The sequence below is a fragment of the Lipophrys pholis genome, assembly GCF_963383615.2.
Source record: "Lipophrys pholis genome assembly, chromosome: 11".
Taxonomy (NCBI): Eukaryota; Metazoa; Chordata; class Actinopteri; order Blenniiformes; family Blenniidae; genus Lipophrys; species Lipophrys pholis.
In genome coordinates, this window is record NC_137631.1 from 26,934,643 (window position 1) to 26,961,849 (window position 27,207).

The window sequence follows — 27,207 nt, forward strand, 5'->3', positions numbered from 1 at the left end:
CTCCTGCTCTGCATGTTTTATGTTTTGAGGTAATGCCACTCACTTGATTGCAATGTTGGGCTTTCTTATGCATTATTATTAGATTCAGGCATGCAGGGAGACATCTAAAATCTCCATGTCCTTTTCAATTCTCAGTTCAAAATGTTGCATGTGAATAGTATTCGCACTTAACAGCAGTGTTACAACACTGTGCGTTTGAGACTAAACCATGCATTTTATGTTTGAGTCCAAATGATAACAGCACATTTCATAGTAGACACACGTGACAAGTATCACATTTTGAAAGCATAAGTTTCATATTCAGGTCTGAGATATTGACAAAAGTGTAAAAAATGTTACAGCCGTCCTCGGTCTCCCCGGCAGAATGATCAGAAACACAGCAACAGACTGCTAAAAGTTGAATATTGGATTCTTGGGATGAAATTGCATTGCACAGCTAGAAAGTTATTATTGCTGTCCTTGACAAATCATATAATACTGAGTATGAAAATAACTAGAAAATGGTCCTGAGGAGATAAAATTCCAATAAAATTTCAAAAGCAATCGAGGAATAAAGTCCAATTTATGTTGCTACATAAAGTATTAACCATTGCTGTATATGTCGACCATCTAACACAATAATTGGGTTATCTAAAGCCATCACATTGATGTAAAAGTCCACATTTAAAAAGTTATATGTTCTGACTCAATCAGTCCAGTCAATGGTAAAAAGCCTGTTTAATTGCAGAATATAGTGATAGTACAGTATAGCAATAAAAATGCTGCCATATTGCTTTTATTTTTACATGACTTACACAGCTGCGGGTCAGCTTATGAAACAAAACAGTAATACGGTATTTGTACAGTAACGGTGAAAAACAACACACAGACAGGCTCTCAGAGCGTTGCATTCTTCACTTTCCACTGACGGGTGGCTGTGTTAAGTTAAAAAAAAAAAAGAAGCACAGTATAAATGTAATCATAAGAGCAAAAAATAGAGACACGGAGGGTTGGATCCCCGCTGATGTGTCAGTCGATGTGTCTAAAGGGACAAACTGGGCTGAAACAACTGGTCACACAGGGAGAAGAGGATTACAGCCACCAAGAACAACAAAACAAGAAGAAAAAAACCAAAAAAATATGGGTTACTTTGAACGTACGCAATACATACACGAAATCGTCCACAGTCACTCGTGACTCGACTGGCCTTCATTCACCACATTACATCATCTCTGTTACTTGTGCCGCAGTTAAATGCATTACATGAGTGCTGTTGTGTTTCACTACAAAGCTTTAGTTTGTAAATAAGGGCACGGCAGCTGCTTCTCTGCAGCTTTTTCTCCCCGTCGACTACCGAAGGATCCGAGGAGCTGATCTGTCATCAGTTAGTGTCTTCCTGAGCTTCACCCCCCGGCGTATAGATACCAGCATATCCCTGTCCTCCTGAGTCTCAGAAGAGGGCTCCCGCTGTGCATACAGAGCTGAATCCCCCGGCAGTGAACTGGGGAAGGGGAATTGACCCTCACCGAGGGCGTGGGCGCTGGCTGCCAGCTCTCCTATCTTCTCAACCAGGCTGTGGCGGTTGGCAGCCAGCAGAGGGTCCTCCTCAGAACTGTGGGTGCCCGTGCCGAGGGCCTGCTGGGCATTAAGAGTCCTATCTATCCCCGCTCCCCCGCAGCCCCAAGCTGTGTCGGGGAGGCTCATGCGCTTCGGAGAAGCCCTCATGTAGTCACTGGCAGACAGGTCGTCGCCATACAGAAACTCCTCGCTACCTACGCAATGCTGGGAGGGGCTGGCGTACCCGGGGGAGTCTGGCACTGTCGGGGTCTTTACTGGGACAATGGGGGGCCGGATGGGGATGGGACCAGATGTGGACGGAGTGCGTCTCACTCCGGTTTTAGAAGACGGCGTCCTCCGAATGGTGGCTGTCCCTGAGGCAATGGGTGCGGAGCCGTTTGTGGTTCCCTGCAGGCTCTTACCTGCGGGCAGGCCTGCCGTGCTGGCTGGCCTCTTGGTTTGGATCATGCGGCGGTAGCTCTGAGCGATGTTACTGTGACGTGGGATGGTGGAGGATTTGTCAAAGTCCGCCTGCCCTTCACTGTCAGCGTCCCCATTGAGAGAGTAGCACTCATAATCAGAGCCTGAAGGCGAGAGAGGAGAGTCACGAGAGGAATACCGACAACAACAGTTGTTTTTGAGGAGTTAATTTGCAGCTGGTTTATTGCGTAATCACTTGTCAGAATTGCAGAGGCAATAAAGCCAATTAGCGCAGCACTTTTTTAAAAATTGCTCAAATGCAAAGGTTCACTCTCACATTTAACAGAAAATCAATTTGAGAAATTGGAAGATGGTGGGCTATAATACAGAGGGTATCCTGAACCCATTCGGGTTCGCTGTTACCTTGCGAGGGAATGGTGTCCTCAGAACAGGACGGGGTGTTGGTTTGAGTGCTGTAGCCACTGGAGTACTGCAGAGAGTCTCTGCTACTCTTCTGCTGCTCCATACTCAAGCCTCTGGTCAGAACCATCGCCAGAGTGCTGGCTGCTGGAGAGAGGGGCTCGCCATGCTAACACACACACACACACACACACACACACACACACACACACACACACACACACACACACACACACACACACACACACACACACACACACACACACACACACACACGAAATACAGATTAGCACAAATTTCCATATGCAGTTCACCACATTACAATTTCTAAGCCACACAAATTTACACTCTGACATTTACATTTTCCCTCCCTGGAGACTTCCTACCTTCGCTGTAATGGGTCCCGGGCCACCTCTCGCTCGGTGTAGATCATCTGGTTGCATCCCAGAATACCCCTGTGGACTGGGTGGAGCGTCCAGTTCTCTCATCCGATCCATAGACTCCCTCCTACGCTGCAGAGTGCTGGCCAACGACGGCTCACAGGAACTCGATTTGGCCCAGTCCTGCAGCCGCAGCAGACAGAATAATGAGACTGTCTTCACGCTGTGCATCACCAGCGTTTGCCTTCTGACAGTCGCACAGCTGCTTAAATATAGAAGTTGCTGATTTGGCTCATGAACTTGTTAGATGCAGGGGTAGTTGTGGAGCAGACTGCAATAAGCAATGTCAATGTTAAATGCCACAGCCGTCTCAGTTTTAGCACACAGTTGTGAGGAAAGGCTGGAAAACCAAGCCCGACGGGCAGGTGAGGTTGAACTACATCTCGAAATGGCAGCGTGAAAACAACACAAAAGAAGCAACAAAGTTTCAAAAAGGAAGAACCCAAAACTCAAATTGCAAATGAAAACAAACCTTCCAGCTAGGAACCTTTGATGTGGGTGAGGGAGTGTTGGATCCAGGGGAGTGGTTAAATGTGGGGGACGCAGGAAGTATGACAGAGAGAGGCCTGATGGTGCCAGTGTGAGAGAAAGCAGGGCGGAAGGTACCGAAGGATGAGCATGAGCCAAACTGCGAAATGGATAGACAAGTGTGAGTCAGAGTGCTCAACATCCATGAATAGTCCACGAGATGCCGCGCCGCCGCAGCTCTCATGTGTCGAGCGTTCAGGCTTCTTTAAGCTTCGGATAACAATGAGTTCAATGCAAATCAGTGTATTGCTGTTGGTTGTGACTATGTGCATTGCATGCCTTTGTATCCATGCGTGTGTGCGTGTGCGTGTGCGTCCAGCAAAGCAAGTGGATATTGTTGAGAGATGCATGCAGTACTAACCGCTGTAGGAGAGTTGCACTCGCTGACAGACTGGCAGGTTTCTGAAGCCTCAGAGGAGGCTGAGCTTGTTGATTTCTGGCAAAGGGGAGATGAAGTACAGAAGAGTGGAGTTGTAGAGGAAATGAGGAGAAAGATGTAGGTGTGAGAAATGTATAGGAATAGGGTGAGAGTTGGAGAAGAGTGTTGATGAGCTTTAGAAAGAGGGATTTTCTTTTCCCTCTCTGAGGGGATCTATATACTACGGGCAAGATCGAAAATATAGCAGCCTGTAAGATCATTTATTCAGAAGAACATTGCATCAGTTGGTGTGGTGGTGTGCTGCTGAGTGTGTTCTGTATATTGCAATATGTTCAGACCGTGAGAGCCTGAATAATTTTATCACTCCAATGGGATAAAAATTCAACATTTGCAACTGATAAAGCTCTATTGCAGCAAAAAAAAAATGAAATGCTCAATGTTCGACAATCGAGTGCAAGAGTGCAGACTCGGGTTTAAAATGCAAACACGAATAACAAAAAAAAAAAAAGTACGCTGAAGACACCAGATGGAAAAAGCCTTGTTAAAATGAGTGAATTATAGTATTTTGACGAGCAACTATGGCTTCCTGCCCTGAAGTCATCCCGTCTAAGGAAACCCTGAGATAACAAAACCACTTTGTTCCTAGTTTTTGCTGCAACAGAAAACAGTTTTCTGCCGATAAAATAAACAGAAATTGTAGTATCGTGTCTGGAGCTGTTACCTGGCTGGTGATATCAGAGGGCATAGGCGACGGAGGCTTTGAATGGGTGTTGGCATCCTGGGAAATGAAGCCTGAGTCATGGGAGGAGACGCTGCTGAGCCGATGGGCTCCCGCAGAGGGCATCTGGAGGAGGCTGTAGGGAAGATATCCTATCAGTATAAAACACAACTAGCATGCATGTTAAACAGTTACTTTTTTTTTCTACCCCCCATTTTGTTTTTGGGAGGATTTATGTGTCGCTATGTGGAAAAACGCAAAATGTTAAATCAAAAATTCATCACAAAAGCAGTGAACATAAAGGCAGCACTTCTAAAAGATGCCATTCTCCTAATTTTGGTGCATCAAAGAGCATTAAAAAGTTTTCTGTTCTTTGATTTATCTTTCCCTCTGAACATTAACAGCTGTCTTTGTGCCTTTTTTTTTTCTTTCCCCCCATGCTCTGTCATTCTCACTCAGTGTTTTTCTTTCTCTTTGTCACCCACGCATTTTTTTTTAAATTTGCAATGTGCGATTCTCACCTTCTCTCTGTGCCTCTCTCCCACATCCCCAATCCCTCCTTCTGGAATATATCTGAAGTTATCATTCTTCATTAATCTTTGCTCTCAAGGATGAAGCTTAAGAAGAAATTTCAAGATGAACGTGGCAAACTGAATAACCATAAAACTAAAGAGTACCCTTAGATCCCCTTCTCTGTTTTTTAGGATCTTGATATATTCAAAAATAAAGCTTGTTTCCTCATATCCTACCATCAAAAACCTTCTTTTTGTGTGTTACTTTGGTGCTGATAAAATCCCAAAACTCACAGAATAAGTGTTAATTTTCTTTAAAAACATTGCCTTAAGTGTGATTTCAAAGTTAAGTCTGTGTTATGGTGTCGCACATACAGTACAGTCACGTTATGCACTGTGAATAGCGATAGGAGACTCCACACAGAATTCAGCCTTAATTAGTGCAACTGGGAGGCTCATGTTTGCACTTGCGACACCAAAGCAAGGTGATGACTTGTTATGAACAAGCTTGTTCTTAACTTCTACTGTGGGTATTTATTTATTCCAGATCTAGACACGTGTGCCTCGTCGCAAAATTAATTGTCGCAGTACCACCTTGTCTTGTTAACACTTGAGATTTTAGTTCTTGTAGAGGCTCACTGTTTCCAGTCTGTGATATCTGACACCTTTGGACATAATCTGGCCGTGAGGAGCCTGAGAATTACAAATCTGCCAGGTGGAAGAGCCGAGGAGCTGGCAAGATGTTCCTGCACGCTGACTGTCACTGTCACCGGCGTCAGGCTGTGCAAAGAGGAAGGCACGTATGTCACGTATGACATCAGAGGCTTTTCAAAGCAACTTTAAACCTATAATGTCTTCTTAGACTCAGTCTGCTATTACAAAGCGAGTGATTATTCTAAAATAAAAATCCCCTCCAGTTTGTTTTGAAGTCGGTGTTACATCAGGTGGATGTTTGACCTTCACATTGCAGACTGATGCATATGCGACATATGCATATGAGTTTGACATCAGAGGGCAGTTTTCAGATTCATCCGCTGACGGGGGAATGTTTTTTGTCCTGAGCTCATCTAAAAACGAATGTGTTGTTGTTGTTTTTTTTGTTATACTGAAGAATTATAAATACTCTCCAAGACAAACAGTTTCATCGCTTGACATTCCTGTTAGCTACACAAAAGTGGAATGATTAGAGGTCTCACCTCATTGTGAGAACGTCCCGAGTTCAAGTCAGGGCTTGGGCGGCTTTCTCTGTGGAGTTTTTATGTTTACGTTGTGTGTGCTTTCAGTTTTCGCTGGATACTCTGGTTTAATCCCACAATCCAAGAACAAGCATTTGAGCCAAATGTCTGGCAGTAAATTGTTGATTGGTGAATGTGAGTGTGTCTGTGATGGATGGATGGATGGATGGATGGATGGATGGATGGATGGATGGATGGATGGATGGATGGATGGATGGATGGAATCATTCCTCACAATTCACATTCTTTGTTATGACAATCTTGTAGTTGCTCGTTGCTAACTGTCCCTATCTTTTCCTCTCTCCACTTCTGGGTCTGGTTCTGCAGGTTTCTTCGTGTCGAAAAAGTTAGTTTTTTTCTTTCCACCTCTTACACTTGTGAAATTGTTAAGCTTTTCTCAGTAAAAGTGCCTTGAAATGACGTGTGTATTATTTATATAGTATAGCGCCAAATACATATGAATATAATTTTTAAAAAACTGAGAATAAGAAGATCCTGGTTCACATTGAGGCTCAGACTTTCTGTTCACCCTGCCCTGACCCTTCACGTTACAAACTGGTGACATGACCGCGGTGTACGTATATGTCTGCCCCGCAAGCTCTGACACACTGACTAGTCTTGTTCATTATCGCATGCATTACCACAATATACCTGCACATGCTGCTTTTCCTGGAGCCAGTGCTGCTCGGAGAGGAAGGGGGGGTCTGGTAGGACCAGCTAAAGTCAGATCCCTTCAGGTCCCGGATCACCTTCATTAACACACAAATCCAAATGTTGATAATGCATCCAGGAAGCTCAGCTCACAATAGACAGAAGATTCTGCCCTAGAATAGGTTGAAACTGTAGTCTGCAACAAAGGTTTGTTAGTTAGTCCAATAAATGCAAATAGTATCTGTACAACAAAAAAAATTAAAAAGCTTTGGAAGAATACTGGCTCTTAATCACTCGGAGAATTTTCTTTTTTTTTGTCTTTTAGAAAGATAAAGGTTTTAGTTCTTATGTTGACCCATAAGAAACTAATTAAAAAATATTCAGATTTACAGCTGGCACACAATTACAGAGAGCAAATTTGATTGAATGACAAAATAATTGGCAGATCTCAGTTGGAACTAGTAGCATGACAACAGTATTACCTGCTCACTGGCTGGTGGCAGCTTGTGTGGGTCTTCAGTCAACAAGGTAAGGTCGTCAACGATGGGCTGGAGATGTGTTATTTCCCCCAGCATGGCGATTTCTACATTCTGGAATGAAAATAGAGCAAACCAATCTAAACAGCGAAACACACCAACAAGGACATGCGAGCTATAACATATTGTCAATATTGTGTGTGCACAATATATCAGAAATGCATCAGATTGAGATATCAACATGCAATTTACAATATACATCTAGCAGAAGACTGAGGGAACTGCAATAAGTCATGTTCTAATGTACTGCGCATTCAAGCTATGCATGTCAACATATTTAAGCCAATTAGATGGAGCCCCACTGCCCTGAATCCTCACATTAGGCTTATATTAGAGATAAGACATAGACTACTGTTATTAGTGCAAAGCACAAGCACATTAACATTATTTTGCTTGATATTGTTACATATAGTTTTTCCATGTTAAAGCTACACTGAGATGACCGTTTATTCCTCTTATCTGTGGTAAATGACCCCTTTTAACCCAACTCCATTCCCCAGAGGAAGTCTATATCCTGGCTTTTGACATTGCTGACAGTCTCCTCATCTCCCAGGAACTGCATGGGTCCTACAGGCTTCAGGTTCTTGTCTCACGGGATTGAAATGTCTGAGTACAAGAGCTACAGTGATCCTCGGAGCTAATCAGCACAACCATATACAACTGACTGGAGCACATCACTGAGCTGGAGAAACACCTGATATAACTGAAGCAAACAGAAAAACAATGATTCCGTTTCTATCTGATAGTTTTTCTTGGACTGGGCTGGTGTCAAGATGATGGTCCACGACTGTCTGGGAATCTCTCGTTAGTGTGTCCCTTTCTCCTGGGGTGCCTCACCACAACAGGCTGAAGCAAGTTGATGAATGTACAGTAACGTCCCCTCTCCTCCAGCAGGGCTCTGCGCACCGCCTGCTTCTCCGTCTCCTCCATCAACAGATACAAGTCGCTGACGTCCTGCATGGCACTGTCCAGCTGGGGGCGCAGGTTTCCCCGGCCTGCTCAGGGCAAAGGCGCCACGGATACAAAGAGGAGGGAGGGAGCCGCGAGGGAGGACACCAGCAAAGGGAGTTGAGTAAATAGAGGCAGAGAGAGGGAGGAATGAAAACAGTTTGAAAATTTGAAGGGGAGGGTGATAATTATAGAAGTGAAATGAGGCGTCCGTGGGGAAGGGAGGAGAGAAAGAGTAAAGATGATTACAACAAATAATGACAATGTGCTGTGTGCTACAGGTCAACGCAATGACAGACAATAACGCACAAATGGCTCACGTACACGGAAACGAGAGGAAATAGATCCTCAGTTAATGCAACTTGTTTGGAATGGATGCGACGAGAAAAACTAGTGTCATTCAAGACCACAGCGCCACTCGACGAGTGACAGGTGAGGAGCGATGAAAGAGGGATGAGATGAAGATGATCAGCCAGTCATTTCTGAACACCCTGCAGTTCGCTGCATGAGCAGTGTTTATAGCAAGCGAAACGCTTTCAAACGTGTTGTACAAACTAAGGTACACACATTTGGAATGCTATCAAGTGGCTCCCGGCAAATTTGTTATACAACTGTTTCTATGTTTGACACCTATCTTAGCAATTAATCTAATCTTTGCACCTGCATTTAATAAAAAAAAACACTTAACTGAGCAACTCCATGAGGATGTGACAGCTTGCCAACTTCTGGGTTCATAAAATCGCTTTATGATATAAAACCTGCTATTATTCAAATGAATTGTGCAAAATATGAGTCTAACTATTAAAACACACTGCACCAATGACAGGTTGTCAAATGCAACCGCATCAATTTCAAACGCCTCCCTAAAGTCTTTTTTTTTGGGGGGGGGGGGTCCAAAATATGCAGCACTTAGTGAAATGCCATCCTATCATAAACAGGTCATGTTGTTTTACTCCATTAGTAAAATAAGATACCAAGAGTATACCTTAGATCTTTTTTTATTAAGCCTTGATTACAAGAATATTTGGTTCTTATTTTGAAAAAATGACTTGGGTGACAATATATTCCATTTCACAATAGGCACTACTTTCCTGAGATCAGTTTTATGTCATACTAAGATTTGTAATCGTAAATAACAAGGATGTCTACATTTTGAATTCACAGTTCAACAGCTCACAGTTGAAATGAGCTGACAAATCTCAGCTTTTCTGACTTAAATGAGTTGAAAAACACACACCAATAAACCCTACATGATGTTTTTTGAAAGCATTACACAGAAACACTGAGTGTTAATGTGTTTTGAAGGAACCATCTGTTAAGAACTTGAAAACTGCTTATTGTTTCCTATGTTTCCCGAGTTTGTGCAAAGCTCAGCTAAATGGTGACCGCCGGGCTACTTTACACCCTGACTGAGGCGTGTCGATGTTCCACGAACACAGAATAAGCAAAGTACTCAACGATGTGGACAGATTTCTCTCTCAAACCCCCCAAAAATATGCCAAGATTGCATGGTGTTTGTCTTTGACTGGCAGGTTGCTCTAGAGATGGTTTTGATGCTGAACAACTACCACAAGCTGGGGGGGGGGGGGGGGGGGGGGGTAGTACAGCTCACGTACCTAGAAGCTCTACAGCCAGTGTAAACAGCCAGAAAGAAATAGAGGAGGATCGCAGTATGGGGCGGGGGGGAGGAGAGACAGGAGAACAGGCAGTGTTTGTGTTTGTATTTATTCAGGGCACAATGCAATGTTTATGTCTGTCACGTACTGCTGGTATATGAAAGTACTGTGTGAAAATAGGAGTTTAATTACAAGCAGCGGTGGGGGCTAATGCAAGCACAGCTGGGTAGGAAGTTAATTCCTTAGATTTATAAGGTACATCATGCAAAGCTGGAAAGGAGCCTGCGAAAGTGTGCCAGGCATTTTGATTTGATTGAGTAATCATTTCTCATTCCCCTCCCTAGATGGCGCTAGGTCACTATTAGACATTAAGCACAGCATGGAAACCACAGCTCAGCAGGCTTCATTAGTACCAACCCCGAAAACTCCATGCATCAATCTTTCATAGCGCTTTATCTGAGTCAGAAGCACAGCTCACTATGGACAAAGGCAGAGTAAAGGGCATACATGGAGAGATAAACAATCACACACACTCACATTCACACGTATTGGTAAGTTTGAGATACCACAGTTTTGTTTGTGCCGTGTGAGGAAGCACATGCACGCCACACAGAAAGGCTCCATATCTCGACCTGGACTCGAACCAGGGATTGCTAAACACTACACCACCGTGCAGCAGCTGACTGGAAGCTTGACGTTTTTAAAAACAGGTCCGCGTGAAAGTTTTCCTCACCTTTTCTTGCCTTTTTCTGAAGTTTTATCGTATCCAGCGACTTTCTTTTGATTTCCTGACGAGATCTTTTGTATTCTGCAGCGAGAAAGTCAAAACATTGTGAACGTTGTGTCCATGACACAGCGTTCAAAAACGTTTTCTACTTTTTTTTGTCTCGTTCACCTTTGGCATGATCTTTGTCCAGCTGATTAGCCGTCTTCTTCCATTCCTCGATCCTGTCCTGGAGTGGTGTAACCAGGCCCTCCATAAGAGCACTAGAGACAACATAACAACACCCAGTCAGACAATGAAAGCTATAACAAATAGCCTTATTTCCACAGCCCCAAAATCTCTCAGCGAAGAGTATCTGAACAAGGGGAAGGTCAAGAGAGACGTGATTGGACCTGGGAACACAATGATTCCTCCGGGGCAAACAAAAAAAAAAATGAGAAAATTGCAGTGGAGGGGTAAAAACAAAAATACAAGTGACACTTACTTGGTGAAGTGGCGTAATTTTGCCTCTATGCTGCGGTGTCGCATACACATCCTTGTCAGAGCTGAGCCGACGTCCCTGGTGGCACCTTAGAAAGACGATATGAGAGACAAATAGTCACTTTGTGTATAAGAGCTTGGTATTACCCGTCATAGATGTGCTTCTTGGCCCGGAAAAACATGATTTTCCTCGAGAAGATACGACACATCAGGAGAGCCTTTTGAAAAGGTCCAATTCGCTCCAGTCAAATGGACTTATTCCATTATTTTTCTCTGTTGGAGAGACATTTCTATCTGCTGCCACTAGGCGGACACATACTGATTGTAAGAGCAGCGCACAAAAATATCACTTTTGTTTTGAAAACTAAAATGTTATACTCTTTTCTTTTCCTCATTCCTTCTTTTTTTTCACCCCTTTTGACACTTCAAGACTGCAGGCACGGCCATCATCACGGTTTAATCAACAGCCTGTGTGAATTGTTTACTGTACTTTTCCTCTCAGCTGAAGTGTAATTAAATGGGGTCTTAAGCCCCGAAAGCTCAGCCTGTCCCACTGTCTCACTGATGGTTCACAGGCCAGTGTAATATGTGGCAGCACTGATCCTGTTGTAATCTGGGCCACATAGGGCTAATCTGAAGGCCTCTTGCCACATACAGATGCACACAAAAAAAAAAGAGAGGTCAACACTCTGCAGCAGACAAACCTCAGACAAACCTGGAGGCATGTCTGATCACATCCAATCATGATGTTATAATTGCATGTGTACGTAGGTGCGTGTGTGGACAGGTGGTGTGATTTACCACCACCCCCTCTCCACCCTTTCCGAAGTTCTCACCCCGTTTATCCTGGAGGAAAAAGGAGGGAACCCTGTAAGGGGATATCCCTCTATTCTTCCCTACCAGCTCTGCCTTTCCTGTTCCCTCTGTTTCCTAAACACTATTCATGCAGGGCAAAGAGACAGAGAGAAACCAGTTTGTAGCTTCACTACAAAAACAGGCAGAAATTAAGAGCGATGGAGTAAGAATTAAAAAAAACACAAAACAAAAAAAACAAAAAAGGTTAATAAAATATAAAGGAATGCAGCAGATCGTTGTCTGGTGAGATCTGTGCTCTTTTCCCTAGAAACTAAGTTACGCTACACGAAGATCAGTCCGGTCACGCATTCGGCCGACTGACAGATCCACACTCTATTTCACAGAGACATTTTCAAGTGACAGATGTCGAGTAACTCATTGCATTTTAGACGGAGGAAGCGAGAGTCAAGGATTGGCTGCTTTGCTTTTTTTAGGTGACCGAATGAGGCGAGAGGTGAAAGGCCATCCAGCTGTAACACATGCTGACATTAAACACCAGCAGGAAGTAATTGAAGGAACGTATGAAATCTACACCTTGAGCTCTTGCTATAAATAGTGAAAAGATGCATCCATCTTTAAAGGACCGCACTTCTGTAACACAAGAACTTCTATTTGCACCGATTCATGAGGTCAAGTGTGAAAACTGATGAGAAATACAGACGGGCGGAGAAGGCACGTGCGCACAGGTCAGGCACTTCTTCTCTTGAAGATAGAACAGCTGTGAATTAGCTCTCGAAGGGTGCAGACTTAAAAAAGAGCGATAGGAAGAGAGAGTAATGTCAGCCCCTGTATGTCCATGACAGACCTTTCCAATGGCACTGTCAGCTGGAGACAATCCCGCTCTCATGTCCCATCCACACCTGCCAAGATTCCCTCCCCACCGCTTCCTCCCGTCTCCTCCTCTCCATCTTTCCTTCCAAAAACGGGGGATCAGCTGACAGCTACATCCTGGGGTGGTTCAGAGGCTTCCTGGCCACGTCCTACTGCCCGGCTGGCCTCTGGCCTCGACCGGACGGACGGACGGAGACGGTGATTCACTCCCAACAGCAGTCTGCTCATCCACACAGCGATGCAACAAACACACACAAGCTGGGAGGATGTGCAAAACATCTCCAAAAATGTACAAAACCTCTTGCGACATCTGAAAGACGATTTCTTCTTTGAAGGTAGGTATCGCTCTGTGATCTTTTGGATCTTTTTCAATTCCTCATTCAACTTGAGATTTTGGCTTGCCTGTTGCTAAAACCGTTCCACTGTCTATATGTCAATATTTGAGTTTGTAGCAGAAAGAAGCTGGCTTAAAGTGCTTAAGGACTGGAAAAGTGATTATTTTTGCATACCAAGACCACTAGGGACTTTTGGGGGGGGGGGGGGTAGCCCGACCTCATAGCAGACACCCACATGTGCAGGAATAAAGCAAAACACAGACCAGCTATTATGAAACCTCAGCCATATATCTTAGAACCGAGAACAACCGAGTACGCGGCAGTTCGCATGCGCTTGAAACGGATGGCGCCAAACAAGAAGATAAACTACCACAACACGTTTGCATGTTGAAAAGTGCATGTGAGTGTTGATCCAAAGGTCAAGCCTCTAACGAAGTGGTCTGGTGAGAAACTTAAAGCTCCGGTAACCAAAACCAGTACAGTTCGGTCGAAGCATTTAGTGAGTGCTTGTATCCAGATATCTGGTTCTGATTAACGCTTTAGACTCCTTGGGGAAGGAGGAGCATTTTAATAGGCCTGCTTTATGGGGGGGGGGGGGGGGGGGGGGGGGGGGGGGGGGGGGGGGCAGGGGCTAAACTGCCACAGGCCTCGGTCTCTGATATCTTCAACATGGGAAACGTGGCTTCACTTTCTTATTCAGCATCGAAACCCTGCTGATGAGCTCAGGTTTCATTAGTGCTCAAGCTACCGGGTTGGAGGGATCTTCCACTAGTTAGACCTGTGTTCTCCTGACATCAGTTTTCAAGCTCAGTTCAGCCCCACTGAAACCACTGTGTGACCCCCCCCACCCCACCCCCACCCCCACCCTCCAACTCCCCCTCTCTCTGCTTCCTGTGTCAATAAAGCATGTTTATGTTCACTGCACAAGGAAAAGGTACAGAACATCCTTACTGTAAGACTTCAAGGAACAAGGAATCTCTTTTTTTTTTTCTTTTTCCACGAGTCTCACACGTAGCTGCCGCTAAGCTTTGGAAATTCCATCATCCGTGGGACAACAGTTATTCCTGACGTTGGCACCTCGGCCACGGAGCTGACTGCGGCTGGCACAGACAGTTAAGCCTCCTGCCTTTACCCTCCCTCAATCCTTTCAAGTCAGACAGAATGTGAACTGGCAGGGACACAGCGAAGGCCACTGACGGATGAAAGGGGCCGTGGGATAAGGAGGGAGGAGAGGGGCGGATGAAAGAGGTTACACACTACTGAAGTGCCGGGTGGGTTCGGCCAGTCAGAGGGCAGCGGAAGTGTTGGTTGGCTGTCGCAGGTGCCGCGAGCACTGCCAGGAGAACGTCTCCCGACTGAGGAAAAGAAATAAAACGATGAAAAACTTCGACGTCAACAAAACTGCACATGCCGAAGATGCGCTCCAATTTTGTCGACCACGATCTTCTCGTTTAGTTACAAGGCGAGCAAACACCGAGCCGAGATGTCTGGATTCAAAACCTGACGAAACATCATACGTTCACAACATCAGGCATTTACTTCAAAGCACAGCTGGAGACCTGGCGGTGGAGGACAGTGGGAGCAGTCGGCATCATAAATAAAGCAGCATCCATCCCTTCTATCTGCCGGTTGGGGAGCAATAGCTTCTGATGAAGGGAAGAGTAGTGGGTAAAACAGCCGCGCGTGGACATGGATTGTGGAACAAGAGATCTGTGCTGTACGCCCGCAGCAAAGGAGTTGCAGATATAATTCAAGCTGCATAAATTGTGGATGACATACACAGACAGCAAACGTCTTTTGAGAAACTCTCCCGAAACGCTCGGATTTCAAATGTGCTTCTTGTTGCGAGCCCGACTTGAAAGTGAAATAATTCTCTTTTCATACCGTTTCTTCATGATTATAACACAAACTAAGTCTGTTTGACTACGTTCACTATAACTTGGGAGAATTGTGAGTAAAGCTTGTATATCCCCTGAGCTTATAACGGCTGAGTACTGATTCCGGAGAGGTTTACTTTTATCTTCTTCTGCTTGTGTTGGGTAACTTCAATTCAAAATAATACCTTCACAATTTTTTCCAGCCTTGTTGAAACTCAATGAACTGATTGAAAAATCGAATCTGTAAAAACAATGCAATTGAGTTGGTTCTCTGAAAAAGTTGGATAAGAAAGTTGCAGCCTTTTGAAGCTCTTCTCCATCAGCATTGTAAGAGCACCACAATTATTTATATGTATGTATGTAAATATTGAAATATTCTAGTTTAGTTGAAAACCAAACTCTCCTTTTCCAAAAGTAAATTTTAACAGTGTGATCTGTAATAATAATATTACAGTCTCTAGACTCCAAACAGAATTTATGTCATTTTTTTCCACAGATTTATGAGACATGTTACCATAGAAATATAAGTATTAAACTGATAAAACCATCTTGAATGTTGTTTTGGAGATGTTCAGCAAAGCTGCACATGAATCAGACAGACTGTGTACTCTCATTGTTAATGTTTATAGCATATTGTTCTGTGTGCATGTGTATGTGGTTTCAATACAAAAACAACCGAGTGCACCCACTAGTGGCCCAACATGAAAACTGCATCGTTTTCAAAATGTTGCTGTGCAAGCGTTCCTGAAACCAAAATGCAAAAACAATGCATTGTCACTTGGATATAAACCGACGATGTGCACATACTTAATGTGCCGACATTAAGAAATTATGTTGATCAATCAGTCATTTAATTTAACTATTACTATATTATAAGAAAGTGAAAAATGGGAAGTATTGACTTAACTTCAGTGGTAGAGCAGCCATGAAGCTGAACAGCATCCTAAATGACACAAACGTGAGTTTGTTCATGAATGGACATGTGTGCTGTGTTTATAGTGGAAACCAAAACCTAATTCCAAGCCTTTGTGTTACTCCCTTAGAAGTGGAATTCCTCTTTTTACCAGAAAACAATGCGAACTGGACGGCAGAGGAAATGACCTACGGATCAATTGTTTCAGTGTCACACAAACACACACTCATCCCATTGTTGCCGGGCCAGACAGTACGCACAGAAAGTTTCACCTCCCGAGCACAAAACACCCCCAGACAGACCCCAGAGTCTCCTCATGTGGTGCAAACGTGTTCTGGAGTGCATTAGGAGCAGACTGGCGGAGGAGGAGGAGAACATGGAGGAAGTGATATCTCTCTGCTGGAGGAGCTTCCTGTTCAGCAACATAAATGTTGCTAAAAATAATCGCCACCTCTTGTCCACATGTGCTTTTCATTAAGAGATGAAAAAAGGTTGCAGAGAGGGAAAACAACAAGACGTGCAGTAAGGGAAGACAGTCTTCAGAGACAGCCTTTGTGCTTCATGTCAGACGAAGGATTTGGTGATCCTTTCAGATAGCCTAAGTCCATATTTGAATGTATGTGGAGCGATACCAGCCCCGAGTTAGCTCAGTCAAGACAGCTCAAATTTCCCTGCTTTACAAGCTGTGCAATTGTCTCTTGTCTCAGCTGACAATAACTGTGCCAGCTCTTTTGCTCAGCCTGAGTAAATGCTGTTATGCTCGTTGGAAAACAAACGCTGACACCGCTGCTGTTCCTCAAGTAACGTTTCAGAAGCGCCACTGCTGCCTGAAGTCTGAGTCTTGGGTTACGCTCAGATGGAGTATACAGTCATCCTTCCTCGGTTTCCTCTGGACTGATCTCTCTGTATACTCAAGGTCAGAACTTCATGTGTACAGGCTTTATACTCTAATTAAAGCACACGGAAAGAACAGTCGTTCACCAAATTTACGTACTGAATCGATTTATCTTTATTTATGATGCACCTTTCAGACATTAAATACATACACATGCAAATATCTATTGTAATGAAATTAACCGAGATAAAACAGAGAAACCAATACTGCTAACCAAAACTTTCAACCCGATCCAAATAAATTAAATAACCACAGAGTTTCTTACAGTCTTTTACTGTGAATATATCTGATAGTTGTGAAGATAGTTCAGTCCTCAGCGATGGCCTTTTATTCATAATTCAGGTTCACCAGACAATCACAGCACAAGATCATATTATATATGGTCCAAAAATATTTTATTTCTTTTGGCACAAAATAATGAGAAACATTCAAGGTTACATTCTATTGGATCCTGCCAATATTCTCTATTTCTTGACAATTGACAATGGAGCTAACTTTGGCTTGACTAAATTCCTGTTTTTAACTCAGGATTGTGTCGAAATGCATATAAATTACAATATGTCAACCAATCAAAGTGTTTGCCGTCTGCTTCACATTAAAAGAAGATGAAGACAAACTTGACTCACTGATGGCCAGAAAAGCTATCATCAGATTTTAAGAGGTCATTTTTATTGTTTAGGTAATCTGGAGCCGTCACATGATCATCAAAAAGACTTTGGACATCACTCACTCCACATTCACAAAAACAGCAGCTGCAGTTGAAAGACTCATGTACTCCTTTTATTTCCTCCTCTGATGTCCTCCCTTACATTCCCCTACCGGACTCTCTCGTGTATTTTCCCTCCCCCTGTCAGCCCAGCTCCACGTTGAGTTCATGTGCAGGATACGGCCGAACACAGTGTTCCTCCTCAATTCTCATGTTTGTCTTCTTAGCTTAGTATTCGGCCCCAGAATGAAAGGTATGCACCAAAAAAATGTGTTTTCTCTCCAATTATTATTTCCCCTTTTCATCTGTTCCTCACATCACTGTTGCCCTCCACGTTTTGCACACAGTCATCATATTGGCTGGAAAACATTCCCTTGCAGGCAGACCACATTCGGATTGTAGCCTCTGAGCGAGACATGTTTTTTTTTCCCCTCTGACTGACAAAGTGGACAGCTGTAGTAAAAAAACAAATAGGAGGCCCTTATCCACATCTAATAGACGTCATGACATACCTGAAGAGCCAAGAATGCAATCACTGCAATGTCAGAGCACAATACAATGTGTCTGTCAGTAAGTCCAAGCTCATTTTATGAATTCAAATACACAGAGTATACACACACACACACACACACACACAGGTTCTCATCAGGGTTGGACATAAAATGCCAGGCCTGATGGAATGTCAGTAGTGGTCACATGGCTACTCTCATTATTTGACATGTCCGTAAAAATAGCTGCGCTGCTGGGAGAGCACGGAAGACAGTAATCCCCTGATCTCGCTCAGCACTAGGCCACAGCCGCATCTCGTCCATGCCAGGTTGTCCAGATGGCGGGTAGGGATATCCGTCCCATCTGCCAACCCCAAGAAGTACAGCGGCCAAGCAGATTACTGCTTCGCTGACACACTGATCTACTGGCATACCTCAACTGACTATAGACGGGCTGAGTAGGAAAGAAAAGACAAGAGAGTCAGAGAGGACGAGGCTTCCAGCGACCCACAGGAACATTACATTTAGGTTTGTGTACTCTACTGGCTCGGGTGTGCACATGTAAAGAGAGGAAGGTTTCATCGCTGTCAAACAGATTTGTGTAGCCAGGCAGTCTGGCCGGTGATCCCAGAGTGTGAATTTTTAAAGCTGGGGGTGGCTGATCAGGAAGGGAAGAGAAGGCAGTCTGTGTCTGTGTGTTACAGAGTGGGGCTAAGAGGATTAGCTGAACGCCTCTGCCTAGCCTGGATACCCAGAGCTGTGGAAATCCCACTGCCACTGAACAACCCCCACCCCGGTCATCGCAAACCTCCCATGAGACTCACCTCACTCTCCAAAAAATTTGGAGCCTGTATGTTACCCCCTTGATGGACCATTAGACATGGACAACCGGCTCTTTGACATCCATCTGATCCAGGCATGTCCAAAAATGAGGGGGGAAAAAAAGAACCAACAAACTATTAAAACATATGCCATCGAGTCTGACAGCACAAAACACCAGACAAAGTCCACTATTTAGTAGATAAGCTCATTCTTTTAACTTTGCATAACGATTCAATAAAACAAGCCCAATGGTCTAGACAACACACCAAAATGGATTAGGCTTGACCGGTCCAATTATAAAACAATCCAAAAAAAACAGAGTGACGTTATACTAATGACGGCAACAATGGGTGTTGAAATATGAAACACATACATTAAGAAGCCATAACTTCTCCGAATGCATCCATCTAATGTAGTCTCTGCGGCCTGCAGACCTTTATTGAACCCAGATGCATGCCGCTAGTGTGCAGAGACAGACGCACCATCAGACACGGGCCCATCAGCACGGCGGCTTAGAGAAACAGCGCCGTCGGACACCGTGCCAGAGCGGCTGGCAGCCGACTCCTCCAGCTGCTTCGTAAAACACAGACGCTGACGCCATTGCCATGACCATAACCTCTAAAAACAGACAACACAGGCGGGAGGAAGTCTGAACATGAACACAAGCCGGAGCAGTTTGACACACGAAGCCACAGGGAGGAGGTTGGATGAGGTGAAGAGACGAGGGTCTCATCTCACGTCGGAAAGATATCTTTATGTGTTGAGGAAAAGGCTTCCGCCGATTGAAAGGCAACTTTGGCAACTTTGTTCATAAAGTCTGCCATTTTAATTGCCCTCCGCTCCCCCTGGATCGATCAATAAGCACCGAATGAGGGGGAAACATTGCTTCGCTTGGCAGCGAGTGCATGCGGTGGAAAAAAAAAACAATGAAACCTCCAGCTGTGCCAGCAGCTGCACCTCGTCCCCGAGCACAAGAGGGTACCGGGGTGACAGCAATGGTGATCCCCCCCCCCCCCCCCCATCAGCCCTATATGGCTGTCCAGACGCTGGGGCAAACAGGAGGAACGCAGATAGACGGATTCAGAAAGAAAGTGCGGAGAACCAGTCTCTAAATAGAGACTTATAAAGGACTATGTGTGTAATCACGGAACTCTATCTTCCATTTCCTGGAGAGTCGAGAGTTAGTAAGACGACATGGAACATCTGGATGCCCGTACACTTTCAGAGAACCGGAGCAGAGCGGCGCTGCAAGCCGCTGGAAAAAGCGAAGCCGCCGACTGAATCTCCAGGCAAGTTTAAAGGTTAGCCCCCGATCACCACGAGCCAGCACAAATAAATATTGACATTTGCTCTCGCAAATGAATTGCCTGGGTTCAGAAGCACACAGAGACGAACACAGCTCCCATGGATGGAATTAAAAAGGCATGCTGGTTAAGGGCAAATCAGGGCGGGTTTACAGCGTGTTTGGTCAAAAACAAATGAAAGCCAGTTGGCGAATCCCAGAATGCTTCGTGACAGATTCAGAAAGAAACACAGCTGCCATCAATCATACAAAACGATGAAATTACAGTAATTGTTTTGGTATAAAGTAAATGGTTAACATCCTTGTCCACTGTGATAAGTGGCTCTCGTCACAAAAGGCAGCCGGTGGGAAGCAGCTTTGAAATGACTCAACTGAGCAAAGTAGCATGTCACAATAAAACCCACAAGGTCAAAGCAATTAGGAATCATTCAACAGATTCTAAAGTTAAGAGAAGGCAAATATCATTTTAAGAGGGATGTTTACTTGCTGTTAACTCTCAGAAAAGCTGTAAAATACAGAATAATTAAGGATTACAGTATATGAGAGGAAAGGAGGATCATTATTTATGTTTTTCCTCTTTCATATTCTAGTTCAAGGGTGTCGGACACATTTTAGTTCAGGGGCTACAATTTTGTCTTGTGTGGTAAACTAGTGCCATAATAACCTTTAAATTTAAACTTTAAAGTTTTCCATTGTTATGGCGCGGAGTATAAGTGATGAAAATGTCTATATTTTTGCAGAAAACCCAATAATTACTTCTGAAAATTACTACAATCTCAACATGAAGCAAACTTAAATGAAACCTTCTGGTCCAAAATACAGTGAAATGTCCAAAAAAAGAAAAACGTCTACAGCTGTTCCATCACACGTTTTTAAAGTAGCTAGTTTACTATCTTTCAGGGCAGCACCACTGATATCTCAGCTCAGGTCTCAGTATTTTGTCCGCTACTTACATTTTCTTTTTTTTAATAAAAAAAAGTAAAAGTGTATATTATTAAAGAACTGATTCTCTTGCACAATTGCACATATTTCACACTAACTTTGATCAAATGTGACACAGTCAACAACACCACTGTATAATGAATGATAAACAGATAGTAGCAGAAGAAAACTGGAAAAATTGGGTTCATTTCGCTTTTTTTTTTTTGTGTCAAACAACAGTTTTGAAATACTAGACTTGTATGCCTGAAAAACCAAAACTTTTTTTTATTTTATTTTTTGTAAACGTGTCGGAACAAAGACAAGACCTCTTTATTTTGCGTCCATCAGAGACCCAGCTCCAGCCTGAACCATGTTTCATTAGATCCTCTTTAATTGCAGAACTCGCTCATCACTCATACAGTCTGTGGCCTGAAACGGATGACGTTAATCCTGAAGTTAATGTCCCTGGCAGAGGAGCAGAAGAGTGAGTGTATGAGTGACACACTTACAGGGATTTTATGTGCCCATAGTTGCAAAACTGGATTCACCCGTCTCTCTCATCTCCCTCTCATCTCTCCTCGGTCTATCCATCATTGTGCTCGTTTCCCCCTCTTTTACTGCACTCCTCCTTTGAAGTCGTGCTCTGCCATGGTCCATACCCCATCCGTTTTATTGGGAGCAGGCTGCCAACTGTTCACAGCTGGCAGGTTGACCCCAGTCTACCTTCTGCTTCGTCTTTTTGCGGGGCTCGTGTGCGCCCACATCGGGAATCACTTACAGTAGCTTGACGTATCAACGTGGTTATAAACTCCACTGGAAAGTCGATGGAAGTCAAACCAGTGACAATGTGTGAACACTGCTACAGAAATACCTCTTTATTCTCCTAAGCAGTAAGTGGTCAGTGGGGGGGGCAGCGGTGGTACACACTGCTTAAAAAGCATGCTGGTATGTGACCTGTGAGGTCAGGTGACCGGCTACCAGCTGTCACCCCTTTGAATATTAACGTGTGCATGTGTGCATGTGCGTGTGTGCGTGTGTGCGTGTGTGCGTGTGTGCGTGTGTGTGTGTGTGTGTGTGTGTGTGTGTGTGTGTGTGAGTGTGTGTGTGCACACGTGCACGCTTCTGCATTTCAGCTCTTGCGTGTCAAGAGTCCTTGCTCGGTCGTCGTGGGTTTGCGGGACTTTTTTTTGACCTACATAGTGCTCTCGACAATCGGCTCCGAAGAAATCTGTGTTAACCAGCAGCCTCCGTGGCCTGCCTGTCTACCGCTGGGTGACAAAGCAGATCAGCAGACCTCATTAAGACCAAAGAAACAATAAGCTTAGATTTTCATTTCTTTGTGCTCAACCCCCACCCCCACCCCCACCTCCACTCCACATCTCACTCCCTGAAAGCCACCCCCACTTTCTTAACGGGGAAGAATTATGTCACGAGAGGCACCAATCATCCACAGCAAACTTTCCAACATGGCAGTGATTCCCAATAAGGCTGGCCCATCCCCCACTGGTGGCAAAGACTCATGGGGAGGTCGTCTCCACTTTGTATGAAAAAAAAATATGTTTTTTTTTTAGTCTCCGTAAAAAAAAATCTCAACTTTTATTTTCAAATTTTTTTCTGAAGCGCATTAAGTTTTTTTTTTTTTTTTTTAACCTCTAAATTTTTTCTTCTTCAATGACCGTAATACTCTTCCGTAGTGACGCCTTCTCGATTTTAAGGGGTGTGACTACTGGGAGATTTTGGCCTAAAAAGAAACAAAAAAAATGTGAAAATATGCAAAGGTACGCTCGCAACGTAAGAATCAGGAGAAAAACATGGGGGCGTATACGGCAAATGAGAAAGATGAATTGATCAAAAAGCAAAATTAAAGAGGGTACCAAGATGTGGCTTCATTGAGGCAATGGACAAACATATCGCTGTATTCACCTTCTGTAGTGAACAGCTGACGAATGAAAGTTTGAAATTGTCCAAAGCTGAAATAGAACCAGTCCAACACCCCAAACACCATAAAGTGTAAATCTAAGGAGTTTATCCTCAGAGAGAAAGAACTCATCGTTACAGAATATAACAAAAAAACACTGTATTTCACATATAGTGTGTCATGAGGTTCCTTAAACTCTTTCTGTAATTGAGAGTGGTGGGGCGTTGACTTAGTTTACGAAAGTAAAAATGTGGGTCTCTTGATAAAAGAAAGTTATGAACCATAACTATATGTGCAATACACACCTATTATATTTGTTTTGTCAAAGACTGCAGTCACATGTCAAAAGAACTGTTGACACAATAGCAGGTTGATTTCTGCAGAGTCACTAAAACTGCAAGTGCATAAATACTGGAATCAAAGGAGTGTCAACGTACAAAACTAATCCTCATGACGGCTTAGAGTCAACCCAAATAAAATAAAACAGTTCAGTGTGCCACAACACAATGAAGACGGCAAAATATTATGCTCCCAAAAGGTGTTGAATGTCATCGTTTTGCTTTTGCATTTGATTGGAAAAAAAAAAAAGAACATTGTCCTTACCTCTGGAGTTGGTGGCCATGTCTGCCACCTTCTGAAAGGCATCTAAGAAGGCCACCGCTGCCAGCATCGTGGTCCTGTAAACACAACGTTCATTTTGTAAACACTCCACAAGAACTTCCCACCGGTTAAACGTCCATCGTTCACCGCCAACGACCCTCACCTGAGTTGAGAGTGCAGCTTTGTGGCCTTGGCACTGAAGTCTTCCCACACAGGGTACGAGCTCTGATAAGAAAAAAAGAAAAACAATTAAATCGGAGAAAAATACCTGACCAAGGACCCTGTTTTGTTCACATGCCTGCTCTACTGGATACTCAACAGCGAGAGCCTGACCGCACTGAATGCATCTTCTCCTTAATTCTCGCGACTTAATATCGCAAATTGACGTAGAAAAGATGGTTCACTAAGTTAATTTTACCCTTGGGTTATATACAAAGCTCTTTGCTCTGACTTGTCTTTACAAAGGTCAATATATTTCACTCACTCAAGTTATATTCTCAATCAATCAGCGTAAGTGCCTGTGCCTGTTCCCGTGTTGCTAAGGCTCTTGCACACGCATGAACCGCATAAGCTCTCGTATCATGACTGTTTACTTGGGGGGGGGGGGGGGGCAGGTAGTCGGGGCTTGTCTTTGAAAAGTCTGGATTAGATTTAGCCGGGATCATCATACGGTGCCTTGAGCTACGAGCTCAGAAGCCAAACACAACGCACATTCAAGGCAAGATCCCATTAGAGCAAAAGCTTGAGCTCCGGCAGTCAGGAGACGAAGGGCATAACCTTCATGTGCCTCTTTGATGGAGAGGAGCCAAAAGGGGTTGCACATCATGACTATATATAGTAAGCATGCAATCTGGAGAGAGTCTTGCTCTTCATCACTTCTGGTTTAACCTCCATTCTGGCAATGACGGAGTTTAACTCCCAGCTTCTCCCAGATAAAACTCTCCGCCTCAGAAAATGATTTAGGAGCAAAAGAAAAAAAAAAAAAAAAAGTTTGCCGTGAACCTCGCAGCCTCGCACTTGACTTCAACAGGTGTCTAATTAGCTTGTGTGACCAGTGACTCCCGGGGGCGGCGAAGATACACTGCCAAGGGGGGGGGGGGCAATGCAAAGCACCGTGGTGAGGGAGGGGTGGTGGTGTACATTTATATTTTCATCCACACCAAGCAGCCACCGGGGAGAGGATGGGCTGAAAAGACGGAAGTAAAGAGAAAGAGAGAGAGAGAGATGCTTTTTCCTTCGACAGCTCAACATTCAGTGGTGAGGTCAGATGTTTATATTCGGAGCCTGCAGTTCAGTCTTCCAAGGACTTTTCCCAGAGGTGGCTGCTTTCCCACACGTGGAGGCTTGAATTGACCCCCCCCACCCCCATCTGATCTAATTGATGATCCAATCCTTGCCTCTCGATGTAATCCAGCTGAATCACTTCTATTTCTCACCATCTACCCACTCGTTCTGCCACCTCCTACTCCTTTATGTCTTTCCCTCCATCAGACAGTTATATAAACCAACAGGTACAGCCTGTATCCACAGGTTTTGTCAAATCAAGAGGGAGGACTGCGACAGTGCTTTTTGATTTAGGCAAGTGTGCACAGTGCTCCGATATTGTTCACAATCAGCGCCATCAGCACAGGAAAGCCATGTCGCTCTCGGGGTGGGGGGGGTTGTAAAGCTAGTTTGGCCCAGCCAGGCGGCAGAAATGAGGTCAGATGTCTGTCTCAGACAGTGGACATTGATACTGTGCTGACTAAGGGCTTCAGCTTCATTCATCTGCACTGCTTATCAATACACAGGCCGCCTCTTTCTACCAGCCCATGTCTCCCGCCCGGGGTCCTGGAATGAGCACAACACAAAAGGGAAAACGATATGAAATGAAGCCAGCACCGCCAATAGCTGAGAGCTGATTTCATCGGAGCCTGACCAACGAGGGGCCCATAAATAGTCCGTCCAACAGCAACACGGCCCCGTGAGCCAGTGATCAATAAGAAATCTGCTGGGTTGAATGAGCCGGGGCCGATGCTTGACTTGCTCTCTGTTATTAACACTTTGTGAGCGTCACGAGTGTCCTGGACAATGAGGAGGCTGCAGGCCCGGATGAATACATTCACACTTTCCATCTGTTGTCACGAACAACAACAGACCACCCGGTTCAACTTCCTTGACTCGACCCCTCCCCCAACACAGACAAATACAGACACTTGGGTCAAGGCAAAAGATGAGAGGAGACATCCAATCCCTGCTGAGGACATTAGAAGATATGATCTCGATCGGTAGAGATCTTGTCTTTTCATGTAAAGTTGCCAGCAAAGTCAGTTTGTTTGTAAGCGTCAGGGTCAAATGTGAAACGACAACATATTGCAAAAGTGGCCATGTCCTGCGACAAGGCCAAACATCGGCAATAACAATCGATAACATCAACATCCATTTCTGTGGTGGAGTTATATTTGCTTATTTTGGGAGCATCTTTGTGCTGCTGACACTTTATGGAGGCTGGAGCAGTTGTTTGGGGTCAAATGGTCGCCATCATTTATTCAGTGGTTACTACAGACCCTCATGCACACTTTTGATTCTCACTCCGTTCCTGTGCTTTTGCTTTTTAAAACACACTGACTATATAAATTAAGTTTTTATTTCATGCAGTTAATGATCATGATTTCTGGAGTGAACAAGGCCACAAACTTAATGGTTTTCAGATTAATTCATAACTCATCCGTGCAGTCACTGAAGGGGCCAGATTAAAACAAGTGTTGAATACAGCCACGGTCGGTCTGACGTACCTGCTGCATATTATGCAAATAACACAAAGGGAAACACGTTTCAGACCTCAATTTGTCCTGGAGCCCCGTTTTAAGTGGGGGAGGACCCGGTGAAAAGAGACAAAGGCAGTATAAATACGCGTCTGATCAGCAACTGTGTGCAACCACAAAGGTCAGATAAAACCCGTGTCTACTTTCATCTACATGTGCTTTACCTTCATGTCGTTCACAATGGCCTGGAATAATCCACCCAGCGCTCCACACTCCTTCTCCACCGACTCCATGGTGCAGAAAACAATCGAAAAAAGCGCACAAAGACCAACAAAAGAAAAAAAAAATCAAACCAAATATCCCACGGATGAGGCGTTTTCAAACATCAGACATGGAGATATTTGTTTTGGCCATCCGCCCTTGGTTGTTCGCTCCTTTTAACAAAACGTAGCTGGCGGCAGAGAGAGGATGCAAAGCCTGTACAGTCCACAGCCAGCAGCCTGCCGAGCGCACAGACAAAAAGAAATGTGCTGCTCGATGGCACCGGGTCTGGAGAGCCGCTGCGCTGCGCTGCGCCGCCGCGACGCGCCTCCGGTGGCACAGGAGGGATGGAGCAGGGGCGCAGGGGGGAAACTACAGCCCGACAAACGTGGAGGGCACCTGCAGGATGGCTCCTGCGGTTCACAGATAACGGAAAGAGAGAGAGGGAGCAGGAGGAGGAGGAGCAGGAGGAGCAGGAGGAGGCGCAACGGGACACGGGATCGGCTACAGGAGACGCGGGGACGCGCTCCGTTGTTGGAATCGGAGCAGATGTCTCCGGGCCGGAGTCTCCAGGAACACGATCCATGGGAAAGGG

General features: G+C 44.5%; 1 protein-coding gene across 3 annotated transcripts; it reads right to left on the reverse strand.

Moving 5' to 3' along the window:
• Positions 1-694: 694 nt before the first annotated feature.
• mtss1la (MTSS I-BAR domain containing 2a) lies at positions 695-27,207 on the reverse strand. Of its 3 annotated transcripts, XM_080476104.1 has the most exons (15): positions 26,576-27,206; positions 23,771-23,832; positions 23,611-23,684; positions 11,148-11,232; positions 10,835-10,926; positions 10,673-10,747; positions 8,213-8,370; positions 7,322-7,429; positions 6,840-6,937; positions 4,445-4,577; positions 3,706-3,780; positions 3,289-3,444; positions 2,763-2,939; positions 2,380-2,545; positions 695-2,120 (listed from the first exon to the last, which is right to left on the reverse strand). In XM_080476104.1, exons 1-15 carry the CDS (start codon positions 26,642-26,644, stop codon positions 1,330-1,332), a joined length of 2,319 nt encoding a protein of 772 aa, XP_080332230.1. In that variant the 5' UTR covers positions 26,645-27,206; the 3' UTR covers positions 695-1,329. The 3 variants fall into 3 exon arrangements, with proteins under 3 accessions (XP_080332230.1, XP_080332231.1, XP_080332232.1); XM_080476105.1 differs by lacking the exon at positions 3,289-3,444 and having other exon boundaries at positions 26,576-27,207; XM_080476106.1 differs by lacking the exons at positions 3,289-3,444; positions 3,706-3,780.